This window comes from Ambystoma mexicanum, chromosome 8 (genome assembly GCF_040938575.1).
Source record: "Ambystoma mexicanum isolate Mex_15411 chromosome 8, UKY_AmexF1_1, whole genome shotgun sequence".
In the NCBI taxonomy this organism is placed as follows: domain Eukaryota; kingdom Metazoa; phylum Chordata; class Amphibia; order Caudata; family Ambystomatidae; genus Ambystoma; species Ambystoma mexicanum.
Genome location: NC_090929.1, coordinates 448288184 through 448304927, shown reverse-complemented (window position 1 = coordinate 448304927; position 16744 = coordinate 448288184). Strand labels below are relative to the sequence as shown.

The 16744-nt window shown below is 42.7% G+C and overlaps 1 protein-coding gene across 1 annotated transcript in view; it reads left to right on the top strand.

Annotated features, from left to right (window-relative positions):
- Positions 1-16744, top strand: part of CA6 (carbonic anhydrase 6) — a 277304-nt gene that overhangs the window by 150723 nt on the left and 109837 nt on the right. Inside the window, exon 5 of the mRNA XM_069610032.1 lies at positions 14367-14433. Coding sequence (XP_069466133.1) covers positions 14367-14433 — 67 coding nt within the window. The remainder of the gene's footprint in view (positions 1-14366; positions 14434-16744) is intronic.

The window sequence follows — 16744 nt, the reverse complement described above, 5'->3', positions numbered from 1 at the left end:
TTTTCCGTTCCAACGAGATGAGGATAGCGGATTTTTTCAATGATGCTTCATGCTTGAGGTCGCCATACAACGTCGAATCCTTGCTAAGTGTTATTTCCCTATACAATGAAATGAGCTTCCAATCAGCCATACAATTTAAAGATTTTAGGCCTAGTTCAAATCTTAGGCTTTTTAGAGTGGCGCAATTTGGAAGACCCAAAACTCTTTTCCAGAGGCGGCCTTCATGGTTGTCCCAGTTTATGGACCAGAGATCCGGTTTTGCTTCTAGACCGTATAGCACGACTGGAACCACATTGGCGAAGTAAAACTTTACCAGAGGCAAAATAGAGAACTTGCAGAATTTATAATTTAGCTTGATCATCTGTGATGTAAATTGTGTTATTTTAACTGCCACCTCATTTTCAACTTTATATGTCGCTGGATGTGCATAGATGTTATAACCCAGATATTTTATGGTTTCTACTGTTTTGATCCGTTCTCCTCCCATGGACCAATTTATGCTTTTTACTTTTGACAATGGATGTTTAAAAATCAAGATGTTTGATTTAGATGGGTTTACTGTTAACTTGTTTAATCCTACGTATTCGTTCAGTTTGTCCAAAAGGTGTTGTAACCCAATTGGTGTTCTGTCGAGGAGAACTATGTCATCCGCGTATGCCAACCAGCAGATTTTCCTCCCGTTTAGTATTGGGCTTATCAAAGCAGCTGTTTCTAGAAAATGGCCCATGTCTGCCAGAAACAAGTTGAAAAACAGAGGTGCCCCCAGACACCCTTGTCGTACACCTCTGTTAACTTCCACTAGTCTGGACAGGTGCCCCATTGCGTCGAGCCGTATTCTTAGGTTGGTGTTTTTATGAAGTTCCACCAAAATTGACAGAAGAGATTCTGGAATTCCCCAGTTCCGGAGTTTATCCCACAGTAGGGTTCGTTCCACCTGATCAAAAGCTTTGGACAGATCTATCCAGGCTCCGTACAGCATTTGTTTTTTCCCCCCTCTCTCTTGCTCATTCAAGATGTTGAGAATCAGGCCGTTAATAGATGTTGAATGGCCTTTGCGAAAACCTGTTTGGAAACGTGATAGAATGTTAAAATCTTCGGCCCATTTTGAGACATGAGTTAGTAGTAGTCTCATGAAGACTTTGCTTTCGATGTCCAATAATGCTATCGGTCTATAGTTCGCTGGTTTTCGACGATCCCCGGATTTGAAAAAAGGAATTATGAGGGCCGTTTTCCAAGATGCAGGAAAGGTTCGTTGCTTTGATATTTCTTTAAAGAGAGCGGATAATAGCTTTGACCACAATAATGGTTCGCTTTTCAGTGCCTGATAGGTCAGGCCGTTTAAACCCGAGGCTTTTGATGATGAGGAATTGGCTATAATTTCCTGTATATCTTCTTCGCAGAAATTAAGATGCCAAGTGATATCTGATTTGGATCTAAATTCGCGTGTTTCGTCGCTCTTAAATGTCTCTGTCAGGTAGCTCACCCAGCCATCTTCTGACACTAGGTTACATAATGAATGTGCTTGATCCCCTTCAAACTGGTTCATTACTTCCCAGAAGTTCTTGCTGTTTTTTGCTCTAAGTGTTTGGAGTATATGCTCACCATCATTTTGCATGCGAATTGCGTTATGCGAAATCAACCATGATTTATAATTGGCTTTTTGAGTTCTTCTCTCAGTTATCGTCTCCTCCACTGAAAGTCCTGCCTTTTTTATATCTCGCAACGCTTTCCTGTGCTCTCTTTTTCTTCTCTGTGTAGATTCATCAAAGGAGTGCAGATGTTTCTGTTTGACTTCTCCCGCTAGGTATTTAGGTGCTAAAGTTGCCCATAGGAAGTTGGTAAAACGGTGTGGATCGCATTGTGAATTCCATATGTGATCGGGGATCGTTTTAAGTTTTCCATTTAGGTTAGTCCCCCCATCTTTGTATTTTACAACTCTAAGTTTACCCTTCTTCCCCTCTAGTGTCTGTAATTCTCGTTCAGCTTCTGTGGTCATAAAGTTTTCGAGTGACAGCTCCAGTCTGCTGTGATCACTTCCAGACTCCTGTATCGTTTTGAATGTATAGGGCAAAGCGAGCAGAGTTTTTGAAACAAAGATATAGTCTAAGGCTGAGGAAGATTTACCTCTTCTCCAGGTTATGTATGGCTCCTTTACACCCTCCTGTGAGCCCACTATCATGTGAAGGTCCCATTGCTCCATAAAATCCTGCCATTGTTTTCCCAGATTGCTTTTCCTCTGGGTTGCTCGATCGCAATTTCCTTTTGGGGGATAAAGGCAGTTCGTATTGAAATCTCCAGCTACCACAATATTACTAGTGACAAGAGTTGTTTTTAGTAGTTCGAATAGAAATGCTAAATTCTCTAAAAAGCAGTCTAGTTTCGATGTTGCTGGATTCCAGTAAATATTTACAAAGACCCAAGTTGTAGTGGCTCCTTGTGTAGATACTTCAGCTCTGCATGCCTGAATACCCTGGGGATTTTTCCATATCTCCTTTACATTTTTAAAGACTTGGTTTTTTAATGCTATTAATAAGCCTCCTGAGGGCCGGCCCAGTGGTTTTTGTGTGGCTGACAGACAATGGACCATGTACCCTTCGATGTATAACGGATTGACCAACCAAGTTTCTTGTAAGAGAATTGCATCCCCTTGATTGAATAGGTATGACTTTGCTTCTTTGCCTCTAATGACACTAGAGCCTCTTGTGTTCCAGCTAAAGATATTAACATGGTTTTTTCTAAAGTTGTTGTGAGCCCAGACCCAGCTTCTTCAGAACTTCTGACAGTATGTCTGGTAAGAGCAAAATGGTGTTTTCTTTTGTTTTGAGGTCTTTTACTAAGTTTCCTTGCTCTGTGCTGGTTGTCTCATTTTGATATATTGTTTCTTTGTATGGGCGTGGGGGAGTGCAGTGTTTGGCCATGGTGTTATTTCTCTTCTTACAGTATGAAACTTCCAGTCCATAGGATTCTAACTCTATTGAGTTTCTCAAGATGTCATTTTTTGCGGTCTCTGAGGTCATGATGAGTTCAACCAAAAATGGATCGCATGACAATGGGAATTTCACGCTTTCAATGTCATTAGATGTTATAGAGTGGAGATCTCCTATTTTTTGTAATAATTTCAAAATCACTCCCCGGTTCAAGGATTCGTAGTGGCCATAGTTTGAACGCAGTCGCAGCCAAATCCTTCCATCTCCATTTCCCATTGCTGTGTGTTCGGATGATTTGTTGCATGTATCGGAGGGTGGGTGGGTGCCTTCAGCATTCCCCTCGTAGTGCCTCTCAGTATCAAGTTTGACGAATTTCCCTTCACCATTTTTGGCTTGGTTAGCATTTATTTCAGGTATATTTCCCCCTAGCCTGTTTGCTGAAGCAGTTGCATCTGAAGGGGTTATACTTAAGTCCTTGAAAGCCAACGGCTTCTTTGTTAGAAAGATGGGGGCAATTTTCCTGTTTTCCTGTTGATTTATGGCAGAGCCACTCCCACATGATCTTTTTGCTACCTGCTGCCCTATTTTTTGTGTGAAAATTGGAGCCCATTTGACTGCTTTAGCTATATTTCCTTTTTGAGGTTGAGCAGCAAGTTTTTTTTTACTTGGTGTCTCCTCCGGAGTTACCTCTTTTTCCCGGTCCTTTTCAATCTCTATGCTTTTCTTTTTCGGATAGTTTTTTTTTTGTCCTGTCAGCTCCTCTGTTTGTAAGCCAATACTTGCTTTTGTTATTGGAACTGTATCGTCCAATTGTTTGTCTTTGATAAGTTTGGTTTTTTTAGGAATGTCGATTTTGGCTTTCTGGTTTCCCTTTCCTGTATTGAATTTATTTTTTTTTGTGCCAATAGGAGGAGTTTTAGAGTCGCCCACAGTGGTGTCTTGCTCCTCACTAGACATATCGGAATATATTTTTCCCTGGATCTTATCTTTTTCTTTTGCAGTTTTGCTTTGTTTCAGCCCTTTGTAACGTTTACTTTTATTTTTTGACTGTGAGGATTTGGAGCCCTTTCTCTTTGGTGGGCGGTTTCTCCTTTTTCTTCTACCTCTCGAAGTTTGTTCCCCTTGTTCTTGCCATTCCTGAATTTTTTCTGCCCGTCTGGTTTTTTGATTACCAGAATTGATTTCTTCTGTATTTTTTCCAATATCTGCCTCTTCTTCTAAAACTGTGGCAAGCCTTAAGAACTCTTCCAATATTGAGTCTGATAGTGGGGTATCCTCCAATGAGTAGTCCTGAATTTCTTCCGCAGTTTCTTCTCTTTGAGCTGGGGGCAGTTGTTTTTCAATATTGAGGAAATTTCTTTCAAAAGTGTGTTATTTTGGATTTCAGTTTGGTTTTTTTCTTTCAGCGATTGCTGGATGGAGGAGATGTCGAGTCCTTGTTTTGCAATCTCAGTGTTCAATGCCTGAATTGGGGTGCTCAGTTTTGTGTTCATGGCATTTGCTAGGCCCACTAGGGTAGAGTCACATAGAGAAATTTCTTTAGTCAACTCTAGAAGTGTTCCATTTTGCGATTGGACCTCTCCTTTTAGCATCTCAAAAACTGAGACCAATGAGTTAAGAACAAAGTTTAGTGCTTTTAATGTTTCTGAATTTGGATTTGTTGTTGCTTCTTCTTCATCTTTTCTTTCTAGGTCCCTTTGTTCCCGCATTTGCTGTACAACAGTCGATGGGGATTGTATGGTTTGTAATATTGGGGTGAATGCGCTATCTTCCATAGGTGAGGTGCAGCATTCTTCTTCCGGATGCACTGCCACAGTATGTGTTTCTGTGCTAGAAGCTGGGGCTTGAGAGTGTCTTGGTTCTTCCCAAAGAGATACAGATATATTATTGCACAGCTTAGATTGCGCCCATGTTAGAATGGGCACTGGGAGAGGGGGCAAAATGGAAAACGATCGAGCAAGACTGTAGTCGTATCCCGTTGGCCCACCTGCCGTTCATATTCAAAACAGCCAGGGCTGGCTTGATAGATTCCACTAGAACGACCATTTGGATCTGGGACAAAGCGCAAGCACATCTGGGGATAGGAGGGGGTCTAGGACCAATATCGCCAATATTACAGAACCCGGAATTTTCCCCAGACATGAATAAGGAAATATTTACACGATGGGAAGCGCTAGGGCCGTTAAGACTTAGGGATCTCTACAGAGATGGGCTTTCCCTCACATTTACGTAATGTAAAGGAAAATTCACGCTACACGAAACAGAACGCTTTCGATATCTCCAAATTAGACACTGGGTTTCCAACCAGCAAGCAAAACAGGCAGGCACACGACCCCCTATAGGAATTGAACTCCAACTTGCAGAGGGACAAGAAACACTTAAATACCTCACTGCTACCGCCTACTGGAGAAGGCTTTTATCGACGACAAACTCCCGTACATGGCACGATGGGAAAAAGACATAGGGACAGAGATACTACCAGATTTGTGGCAGAAAATATGGTCCCGAACCGCTAAAAGCTCAAGATGCATGGGTTTTAAAGAATGTGCGATCAAACTGTGCTACAGATGGTACAAGAACCCCCATAGGTTACATGCAAATTTACAAGACTATTCAGACTGCTGTTGGCACGGCTGTGGCCAGTTGAGAGACTTTATACACATGTGGTTGCAATGCCCGACGATGCAGCTTACTGGCAAGAAATCAAGTAAAGTATAAAAGATATCACTGGAGCCTTGCTCCCTACGAGGCCTTGCATCTTACTACTAGGAGATGTGCCCGAGGACGCCTCCGGCCCCAGGGCGGAACTAATAGCACTGCTGTTACTGGCGGCCAAACTGAACCGAGCACTCTTCTGCAAAACAAAAGAAGGATCGATCTTGTCCTACTGGTGGGTCAGGATTTGGGAAGTCTTTGCCATGGAAAAACTGACCACACATACAACTGAAAAGATGCCATGATTCTCCCAAACATTTGCCCCATTCTTCAAGTATGTACAGGACAAAGAACAAACCCTAAGGCACCTATTACAAGATTGAGGCATTAAGAAAAGAAAAACATTAAAGACTGAGAAGTATGTTGGAAGAAAGTTTTGCTGAGTGGAGGCATGGACCGGGATACATAACTGCATTGAGAGATGTGGGAGGGAACCTATCATTATTATGTTTTTGAGTTATCATTTTATGTATTAACCTTATAATTTACTTTTGTTGGGGGAAATATATTGGTTTGAAAAGAAATGTAAACTGAAACTTCAATGCCTTAACAAATAATGCTATGTTGTTGCTATAATGCTATGTTCATCGGGATTTCAATAAAAAGATATACTTGAAAAAAAGAGGCAGAGAGACCTAGTTTTTTGACACAGCAGCAATGCAAAACACCCAGATTCAGCTTTCCTAAAAAGAGGGAGAAAGGCCTAGTTTTTTAACACAGCAGCAATGCAAAACACCCAGATTCAACTTTCCTGGTTAGTCGCAGCAGGTTGACGGCTGCAGGCTTCTTGCCTCCTCGGTGGACACCGGCAGACACCATCTGGAACTGCTTCACTGGAGCTGTCCTTAGTCTTTGGTCCTTTGCCAGAGGGTGCTGTACAGGCAGAGGGGCTGCCCTGGTAGTAATAGTTAAAAGGGGCCACTTGCCCAATCAGAAGTCAGGTGAGGGAGGGGAACACGAAGCACCAGGCCGCAGGCTGAGAGACGGCGAGGAGAATCCAAACAAAAAAAGTCTTGTATAGCAGAGCAGGAGCTCCAGTAGTTACTGCTCACCTGCTCTTCCTAATGCAATGAACACTGCACCAAGTACAGGCAGATAATCCACTCACACAGTCACGGGCTGCGTGCCCAATCAGGAGTCAGGAGAGGAAGGCAGGGAGGGAGCAGAACAGGAAGCCCCCAGGGCTGCAGGCCGGGAGGCGGCAAGTGGAATCCAAACAAAAAAAGTCTTGCCAATCAGAGCGAGAGCTCCAGTAGTTACTGCTCACCTGCTCTTTCTAATGCAATGAAAGCCGCGCTGAGTGCAGGCAGAGAATCCACTCACACAGTCACGGGCTGCACGCCCAGTCAGAAGTCAGGGGAGGGAGGGGAACAGGAATCACCAGGACTGCAGGCCGTGAGGCGGCAAGGAGAATCCAAACCAAAAAAAGTCTTGTAAAGCATAGCGGCAGCTCCGGTAGTTACTGTTCATCTGCTCTTCCTAGTGGAATGAACACTGCGCGGAGCATAGGCAGAGAATCCACTCACACAATCACAGGCCGCACGCCCAATCAGGAGTCAGGGGAGGGAGGCAGGGGAAGAGGAAGCACCGGGGCTGCAGGCCGCGAGGCGGCAAGGAGAATCCCCACAAAACAGTCTTATAAAGCAGAGAGGGAGCTCCAGTAGTTACTGCTCACCTGCTCTTCCTAGTGGAATGAACGCCATGCTGAGTGCAGGCAGAGAATCCACCCACACAGTCACGGGCTGCACGTCCAATCTGGAGACAGGGGAAGTATGGAGGGGAACAGGAAGCACAGGGGCTGCAGGCTGCGAGGCGGCGAGGAGAATCCAAACAAAAAAGGTATTGTAAAGCAAAACGGGAGCTCCTGTAGTTACTGCTCACCTGCTCTTCTTAGTGGAATTAACACTGCGCTGAGCGCAGGCAGAGAATCCACCCACACAGTCATTAGCCGCACACCCAACCATGAGTCAGGGGAGGTAGGGAGGGAAACAGGAAGCACCGGGGCTGCAGGCTGCGATGCGGCAAGGAGAATTCAAACAAAAAATGTCTTGTAAAGCAGAGCGGGAGCTCCGGTAGTTATTGTTCACCTGCTCTTCGTAATGGAATGAACACTGCGCTGAGCATAGGCAGAGAATCCACTCACACAGTCACAGGCCGCATGCCCAATCAGCAGTCAGGGGAGCGAGGCAGGGGAACAGGAAGCACCGGGGCTGCCGGCCGCGAGGCGACGAGGAGAATCCCCCCAATATGTCGTGTAAAGCAGAGCGGGAGATCTGGTAGTTACTGCTCACCTGCTCTTCCTAGTGGAATGTACGCCGCGATGAGTGCAGGCAGAGAATCCACCCGCACAGTCACCGGCCGCACGCCCAATCAGGAGTCAGGGGAGGTTGGGAGGGGAACAGGAAGCACCGGGGCTGCAGGCTGCGAGGCGACAAGGCGAATCCAAACAAAATAAGTCTTGTAAAGCTAAGCTGGAGCTCCGGTAGTTACTGCTCACCTGTTCGTTTTAGTGGAATGAACACTGCACCCAGCGCAGGCAGAGAATCCACCCACACTGTCATGGGCCGCACACCCAATCAGGAGCCAGGGGAGTGCAGCCCAGTCTTCATCAGGACGTGATGTATAATGAATGCAAAATCTTCTTTGTTCAAAAAGTGGGTGGACTTTTAGGGACAAATCTCACTGTAACGACACCAAATTGTCCTGGCTCAGTGTTCATTCATTTAAAAATGTAATTATAAATGCCAAAATTGGTGCATATAATGTGAAAGTTAGTCAGTACCTGTTCTCAGTCTCATAATGTCTAATTGTCGTTGGGGATATAACTTCAAATTGGATTGTTCACTCATTCCCCCTCCGCTGGATCTGTACTTCACAAATGGCATTCCAGCCTCCGGGGGCCCCATCCTGTGAAGTATACAAGGAATGTGTCTTGTGATATTAGTAGGTCATAAAATATATTGCAGTAGTAAATTGTAAAGTGTCTTACCAGAGCCCCTTATATGGGCTGTTATGATAGACGGTGGTGTCAAACGGATCTGTATAGAATAAAAAATGTTGATGCAACAAAGCCAATAGCATCACCGAATGTTTGCATGTGGGTCTAATGTATCCTGAAACCATAACTGGAGGAGACCATTAATGTTTACCTTTCCTCACAGTTTATCTCACGTCTCACTATCACATAGGATAACTTGTGGCGAACTGGGCGCTTCAAAGTGATTTTGGGCCTGATCATGAGTTGGGCGGTAGGCCTTAAATCCGGCGGTAATTGAATTAGCGCCGCCAATACTGCTGCGCAGGATCACGAATCGGCGCTATTACAGCCGGCGCTATTACATTTGGCCCTATTACAGCCGGCGCAATTGCGGCCAGCGTAAATACTGTTACCATGGGAGTCGGAGCGCATCCATGCCAGGTTGTGATGCGGCTCAGATACCGTCGCATGACCTTGCAGTAACACTATTTGCACCCAGTGATAATTGCATGATCAGGACCTATGTCTGTTACGGTACGCGTTTTCTATACTGTTTGTGTTTTTACATAACTGACGTCTATTGCAAAAAGACTAGTCTGTAAGGACTGTGTGTTGCACATGAAGCATTATTCATTTATTTATTTGCATTTTTAAAGCGCTCCCACATCCCATGGACATCGAGGCGCTGTTACAGGAATAGGTCTCTTAGTTGCGTATTAATAACATGCTTAATACCCAGAGATTTCTAAGCGCGGACCCGGAGATTGAACCTGTGTTGTTTCGTGTCATCTTGTTTCCAAGGCAAGCACGTTGCCGCTGGGCTATCCTCCCGAGACATTTTAGCGGCCATTTTAGAGGAATACTTCTATTAGGTTCTCTATGCAAAAACAACTAATCATTTTGTCCAAGCGCAGTAAAGCCGCATTGAATCAAGGAACACTGAATGGAAAATCTAGTGTAGATGTGGAAAGTTAGTCACTAACATCTTGCCATTTACCTAGTGAATTTTATCCATAAGAAAAGAGCAGGTCTTTCAGGACCTAATTGTACACGATCTGCGAGATCCCCACCAATCACTGACAATTCGGGAAGAAAACAAGCCTCAGTTCCTGCCTATTGTCATTTCATGATATGTGAGTATCCATTGTCGAGGAGATGCAGAGGGGCTGAATGATGTCACTATCTAGCTAATGGTTATCCGTTTGGATTTTGGGTGTGGAGCAAATGGGCAATGCCTGGGTCCTGCAAACCAGGCAATGCCTCTTCTGATAAGTAACCAACAGGAAGTACTAAAATGAGGATAGTTATTCTTGTCAAAGTCTCCCTTAGTTAGGCTTCAGCTCAAGTTTTCTAGCAGATGCCCACTTTTCTGTTAGAGGTCCACACTAAGGCTAAGATGGTTTAGATTGTTTGGAGGGCAAACATTGCACCAATCAGATAGCCCCTTGATGTACTAGCTTTGGTAAAATGTTTTGCCAGGCTGAGAAGAGCTTCTGTGTGTTTGGAAACCGGAAACGGGGTGCTGTAAAGGCCTAAAACTGCCTCTATATGAAGCCCTGGGTCGCTCTAAGTCCCTGTCTTCTAAATGAAGGTAGAAAAGGAGCCTCCAGCACTAAAGATCTTCTAGAATGTGCACCAAATCGGGAGACCCACATTTGTGACACTGTAATTGTTGACAAAGGAGAAGCTGATGAGAGACTAATCATCTTGTGATCATCACTAAGACACCCCAAGTGTTGCCAAATTCTGTGTGTTTGTGGGGTGGGGGTAATGGGGTATGAGTCTCAACCAAGGAGAGCCCCATAGAAATGCGGGCAGTCCTTCCATGCATTCAATCCATGGTTGCCATTATGGGTTTTTTTGTTTATTGGAACCCTGCTGAGATTGACATACAGGCTTTCCATTCCTTATTATCATCAGTTATGGAAAAGATAGCTCTGGAGTATGGAGGGGCAATAGTAATGTTGGCAGGGGACTTTAACGCACAGTGTATTCCTTTTCAAAAACATGGAAACCTTCCAACACGGGCTAAAAAGTCCAAGATTGGGGCACAATGGGTAAATTACCTAAACTCATGGGGCATAAGTATGCTGAATGGTGCAGTAACCAGTGACACCCATCCATGTCCAACATGGTCACGGGAAAACTCCTTCTCTATTTTGGACTACATTTTTGTCTCTGAAAACATCTTGTCAAAAAATTTACAAATGGAAACCATATGGGGAGAAGGGAGTGACCATGCTCGTCAAAGATTGGTTATCTCAGGCTTCGTTGTCACTCAAGCGGAAAAGTATGGCCATGATTAAGATCTAAAAAAGGGCAAAGCATCAATGGTCAAATGTAAAAGAGAGGGGAAGTGACTTAACGATAACCTTGCATCAATCTCTCTGAGAGAAGAAAAGGAAAACTGTCATCCTGTACATCCACCATGCTCAAGTGATACAAGGAAAATCTTTCAGCACCAGCTTGCATTTGATGAAGAAACATGCACCCAAAAAAAAATCTTGAGAAAGGAAAGTAGACGGCTGAAAAACCTTATCCTTGACCAAACAATTCTGTGAGGAGAGCTTAAAAGACTAATAAGGGACTATAAGCATAGGTCCCTCTCAAGAAGAATTACTCGTCATCAGCAGGACAATGAACAAATGCTTGCGGCTCTGTGTAAAGAAAACTCTCTGAATTTTTGGACTATTATTACTAATGTGGGGAAAAAAACAAGCAGTAACAACATGCAATGCAATCTGGTCTCAGACAAAAGCTGGATAGACCACCTCACAAAAAACTTTAAACATAATCCAGATTTCCAGCTCAGTAAAATAGGCACCACAAACTGGGATCTAACCTTCGATACCCAATTGATAGAGGATCTAATAATTAAAGCTTCTTCCTCAAAGGCGGCTTGTCCAAATGGTTTAACCTATCAGGTTTTAAAATACAACACCAAGACTTGGGCGAATCTACTCTGCCACCTATATAATGAAATCATACAAACCCATACATTTCTGTCCTCCTGGAAGCAAGCGATCATAATTCCATTCTACAAGTGGGGCCATTGGTCACAACTGAAAAACTACAGACCAATCGCCCTCCTTGATATTGAGAGCAAGATATTCATGAGGATTTTGTTGCTGCAGTTGGAGGTCTGGGCAAAAAAGTCAAGAATAGTATCCAAGTTTCAAACAGGCTTTAGAAGAGGGATGTCCACAACGATAAATGGCCTGACTTTAAATCTCCTGGCCGAACATTCAAAAGAGGCGGGAGATGGTCCTTTATTTGGAGCATGGATAGACTTCTCCAGAGCCTTTGACTTGGTGATAAGGGAATGGCTTTGGAATAAAATGAGGGACTGGGTTGCACCGCCCGGTCTGCTGGCCATTCTAATGGAATTGTATAAAGATACATCACTGATGGTCCGACTCGACGAGGCAGGCCACCTGACAGAATCAATCAAGGTGGAGAAAGGGGTTAGACAAGGCTGCTTGGGGGCGCCTTTTTTTTCAATCTGTACCTTGCAGACTTGGGACCCTTTCTGCAGTCCTAGATAATGGTGAGCCCAAACCTAAATACAACCAAGGTGCACTGGCTCGCCTACGCTGACGATATTGTACTAATTGACAAGACTCCCGTTGGGTTGCAAAATTTGCTGAATGGACTGAGTAAATATGCCAAATAAATGGCCTTCAATTCAACCTCAAAAAATCGGAAATCTTGGTGTTTAAGCGATCAAATAGGCATATTAATTTTGCAGGGTGGTTTTTGGAGGGAGAAGTTATCGCAAGAGTGGAGGAGACATTATACTTGGGCTACATAATCTATGCCTCACCAGTGATTGGGAAATTCGAATATGAAATAAGATGCAAAGTAGAGAAAGTAGTCCCACAGATGACATTTCTGCGAGAACTTTGTACATTTTCCATTATTCCCCTCCTGAAGTTCTATGTTGCAAAAATAGTTCCAACTATTCTGTACGGTCTGGAAGCAAGACCAGCAACATGGGACCTGGACTGGCAAAAAGTGGAAGGGCAGATCTGGAAAAAATCCCTAGGCTTGCCCCTGAGCCTCCGGATGTCAGCACTCAGGTTCGAACTGAGCCTAAAATCATTGAAATCACTGGCTGACGAAGGCTTCTTTCACTCTACAGGTTGATAATTGAGCCACAAGAAAATTCTTTGTATTAGGATCTCAATTATTACTTACAAACCCAGAAATCGAAGATCCTAATACATCTAGAACAGAAAATCTTATTGGTCTTGAGTGAAGCGGATTAATCCATCGAAACGTTGAAGACCAATCCCATGAAAGCAAAAAAAGACATCGAAAAGGGGAATTCGATCAAAACCGGAGAGAAAATGCGGCAAATCAAACCCAGGAATGACTTTTTAATGGCGGATAAAAAACTAGGTCAGTTGGCAAACTTTCTTACGAAACATCCAAGTCGGGAATCCAGAGACACATTCCTAAGGTCCCGCATGAACTTAATCCACACAGGAGAAATACTAAATAGTAGAGGGCAAAGCCACAAAGCAATTCAATTATGCAAAATCTGCGAAGAGCCAGCTAAACAAAACCTTAGCCATTTACTTCGGTTCTTTGGGGGTACATGGGGCATAAGAGTGAACTACCTCTCCAAATTTGTAGACAAGGAGAATTGGCTGATCTCAAAAAATCTTTGGAACTTGTTGATCTCAGGGCATAATACCGCCATAACACTAGCAGTCGGCCAGATTCTCCAAAGAACTGGAATAGCCCGTAAGGCTGATGTGCATGGGGTAGGCGGAACATAGAAATCCAAGCAGTCGCGATAAAGAAGTGGCAAAGCTTTGGTTGGCCTTAGAACAAAGACAGTAGTCCTCTGGTGTAAAAACTCTTTTTTCTTTTTTCTGTTTCTTTGACATGTTTAAATAAGGACAGAAACATCTAGAAACATAGCATTACAAAACCGTACCATACCAACTGTAACAACCTATTCGCCAACTCCCTACTAGATCGCCACTCACCAATTCTAAATTAAAAAACTACTCCTCTGAAAGATGCACTGAAATGACACTTAGGGACAAAACTGACAGATACATAGGAACAACGTCCAAACCATAGCTCTCCTCACAGCTGTCACCAATTGCGAACAACTTTTATTGGGCATGCTATCTCTTGTTTTAAAGGAACAAGGCCGATTGCCCTCTAATGTGAGTACAACATACCTAATTCTAGGTCTGTTCATTTGTACACTCTTGCTTCATTTTATTTCATTATTTGTTTGTTTAGGTTTTTTCATAGCATAATTCATCTATCCCACTCAAGCCTAATATCACTGCCTTCTTCAACCCTCATTCAACTGTCTACCCTCTACTTAATTGTTCTGTCTCCCTTGGTGCTTGTTTATTTGTCTAGCTCACACCTGGGGGACATCTTTGAATCAAACCACAGCCACTGTGAACTCCTCTGGATAGCTTCCTATTTCATAATTAGCCTCCACATTTACACCAGGGGACCGGCCATTTGCAAACCAAAAGGTGTCAGTCTCCCATTCACCTCATTTTGCTTGCTTGTCTCACCCATGCATTTTCTACCTTTCATTTTTTCACACATTACTCACCTGTTTCTGTCAGACTTGTTCACCTGCCTCCTTTCCACCTGGTACATCTTTTTACCTTGCACTGCGCTTAGGTTCCTCCCCTCACGCATGTTTTGCCTTCACAGCTCACTAACCTACATACTTAGTTTCCTATTTAATGGTCTGTCTCCTGCAGGATGGAAACTTTGAGAACACTTACTACAGTGAATTCATCTCTAAACTGGCCAAGATCCGCATGGCAGGTGAGTTCTACAGTGGTGTCATGTTCAGTGGTTTCATCTTTACCCCAATGTCATGCTAACAAAGTGCGGGAGGGTAGTCCTACATAACAATGTAAAAACTGCACTAGGAAAACCCCAATTATTATAATGTGCCATTTATTAACCTATCCATTCATTTAGTCAAAGTAAACCAGTAAAATATAACATTTAGAAATGATCTCACATGCAAAGAAATTGATATACACCAATCTTAATATAATGTACACAATATTATTGTAATTTACTACAGCTATGCAAAATAAGGTTTGATTAGGAGTTTCTCTCCTTCATCAGTAAATTGAGTATGTATGTATGTTGTCGTGTATGATGAAGTCTCTTTACTCCATGATGGTCAGGTACGTACTGTAGTATTCATCTATGCATTTTGAACTCAAAATAGTCCATAAGGAGGAATGACATATGAAGTCTTATCAATATGATCACATGAAATTGAATAACAGTTTGCAACATCAGTGATATTAACATAAGCCAAAAGGGTATCAAAAGATAGCATCACTAACCCACAATTCCAGTTAACCTCCACTCAAATATAAGGATTATTCATTTTACACACATTCAAAGCTCTCAATCAGCATAAATACAATAGAAGAACTAGTCAATATAAGTTAAATCCATCAGTCACCGCAAAGTCTTAGAAAACAATAAATAATGTTTGCGCTCATCACATTTTCAAAGACGAAAAACTAGTATTTTAAATACCAGTCAAAAATTATAGGAAATAAGACGTCAAATCATTTTCCGTGAATCAAAACTGAAAAACAGAAAGAATAAAAATGAACCAATAATAACTTTAGTATCCCCACACAAACTTTACACCACACCACAAAATCAACAAAAACAATTCTCCACAAGCAATTTACTGAAGTCAATCCAAATCCAAGAATTAACATATGAATGTAATTATAATTGTTTTTTTTAACACACTTGATACTGAAGAGTTTTCTAAGCGCAGATCCGCGATTCGAACCTGTGTTGCCTTGCATCGTCTTGCTTCCAAGACCAGTGTGTTGCCACTGAGCTATACTATCCGTACTAGTACATGTAAATGTACAATTCCAGAATATATATAAAATAAAACATAAAAAATAGAAGTTAATCCTAAAAGTAATCATATATTACATATCAATTAAATGGAGTTGTGGAAACAGTACCCACATTCAATATAAAATTGAGGTCCAGAAAATAGGGCTGCAGTCAGAGTGTCTTCCTAAAAAGGAAGAAATTACATCATAGGGCTTTGACATAGTGCATTTCACCAGGATCGGGGAAGCCCAGTGCCATCTTATGAGTAGGAAGTACCACATTAAGAGTGATCCTCTTACAAAATGTATAGAAAAACGAGCGCTATTTTGGTGTATCATGTCTTCTCCAGTTGTTTCCGCAGACGCTGCTGAACCGTGCAGAACCAGGATTCCTAGGGGAATGGGGAAGTGGACAAAAAAAAGAACGGATCTGCCCTTTGGATTATTCCTAGACCTACAGATGGAGAGAGAAAACACTGCCAAGTCCTTATCTAGTATTCCGGGCCCTCTCCTGCCCTTGACGTCCTACCCTTTCCTACTCCTAAATCTTTAGGATGACCAGCATTCCTCTTCTTTGACCTTGGAGGAAATCCTAAGTGAACAGCAAGAAGAAATTCAAAACTTGAGCTGAGTTTCACACTGAGACCTCCTTATTAGATTCTTTAAAAATGATTACTTGGATTAAGAAACTGTCACCCCTTGGGTTGGTAGTTTTATTTTTATCTCTGGCTGAAGAACTCATTATTAAAAGGAATGACAAGATCCCTAACTAACTGTCCCTAGATGATCTTAGCTTTAATAGTCTTTACAAGTTTATTGATTAACTTCATTTAGTTTTAAATTGCACATGAATAACAGTTTACAGTTTTACTTGTTTACATCTTTTGTCTTGTTTGTATTTTCTTTGTCGCTGCCTGTCATGTCAGTGTTTTTGTAAACTTCCTTTAACTGCACTTGAAAATCCTCCTTCCTTTAGATGAGATTTTTCTTTCTTTTAATTTGCTGTTTTTCGACGTTTAACTAAGCTTCCTGAATCATTAAAGTGCTCTTTTACACAGACCAAAGAGGACCCTCTCTGCAGCAGAATGGATAACACAACGAAGGGACGCTGATAAGGAACTTAGGTGCATAGGCTAAGCCATGTTGTCAATGGAGCTGAGTTACTTGGACATTGCGGGTAAATGCATGTTGCGCAAGACTCTTTTCCTAGTATAAGAGTTGCATGTCAACCTGGCAAAGTCTCTCCATGC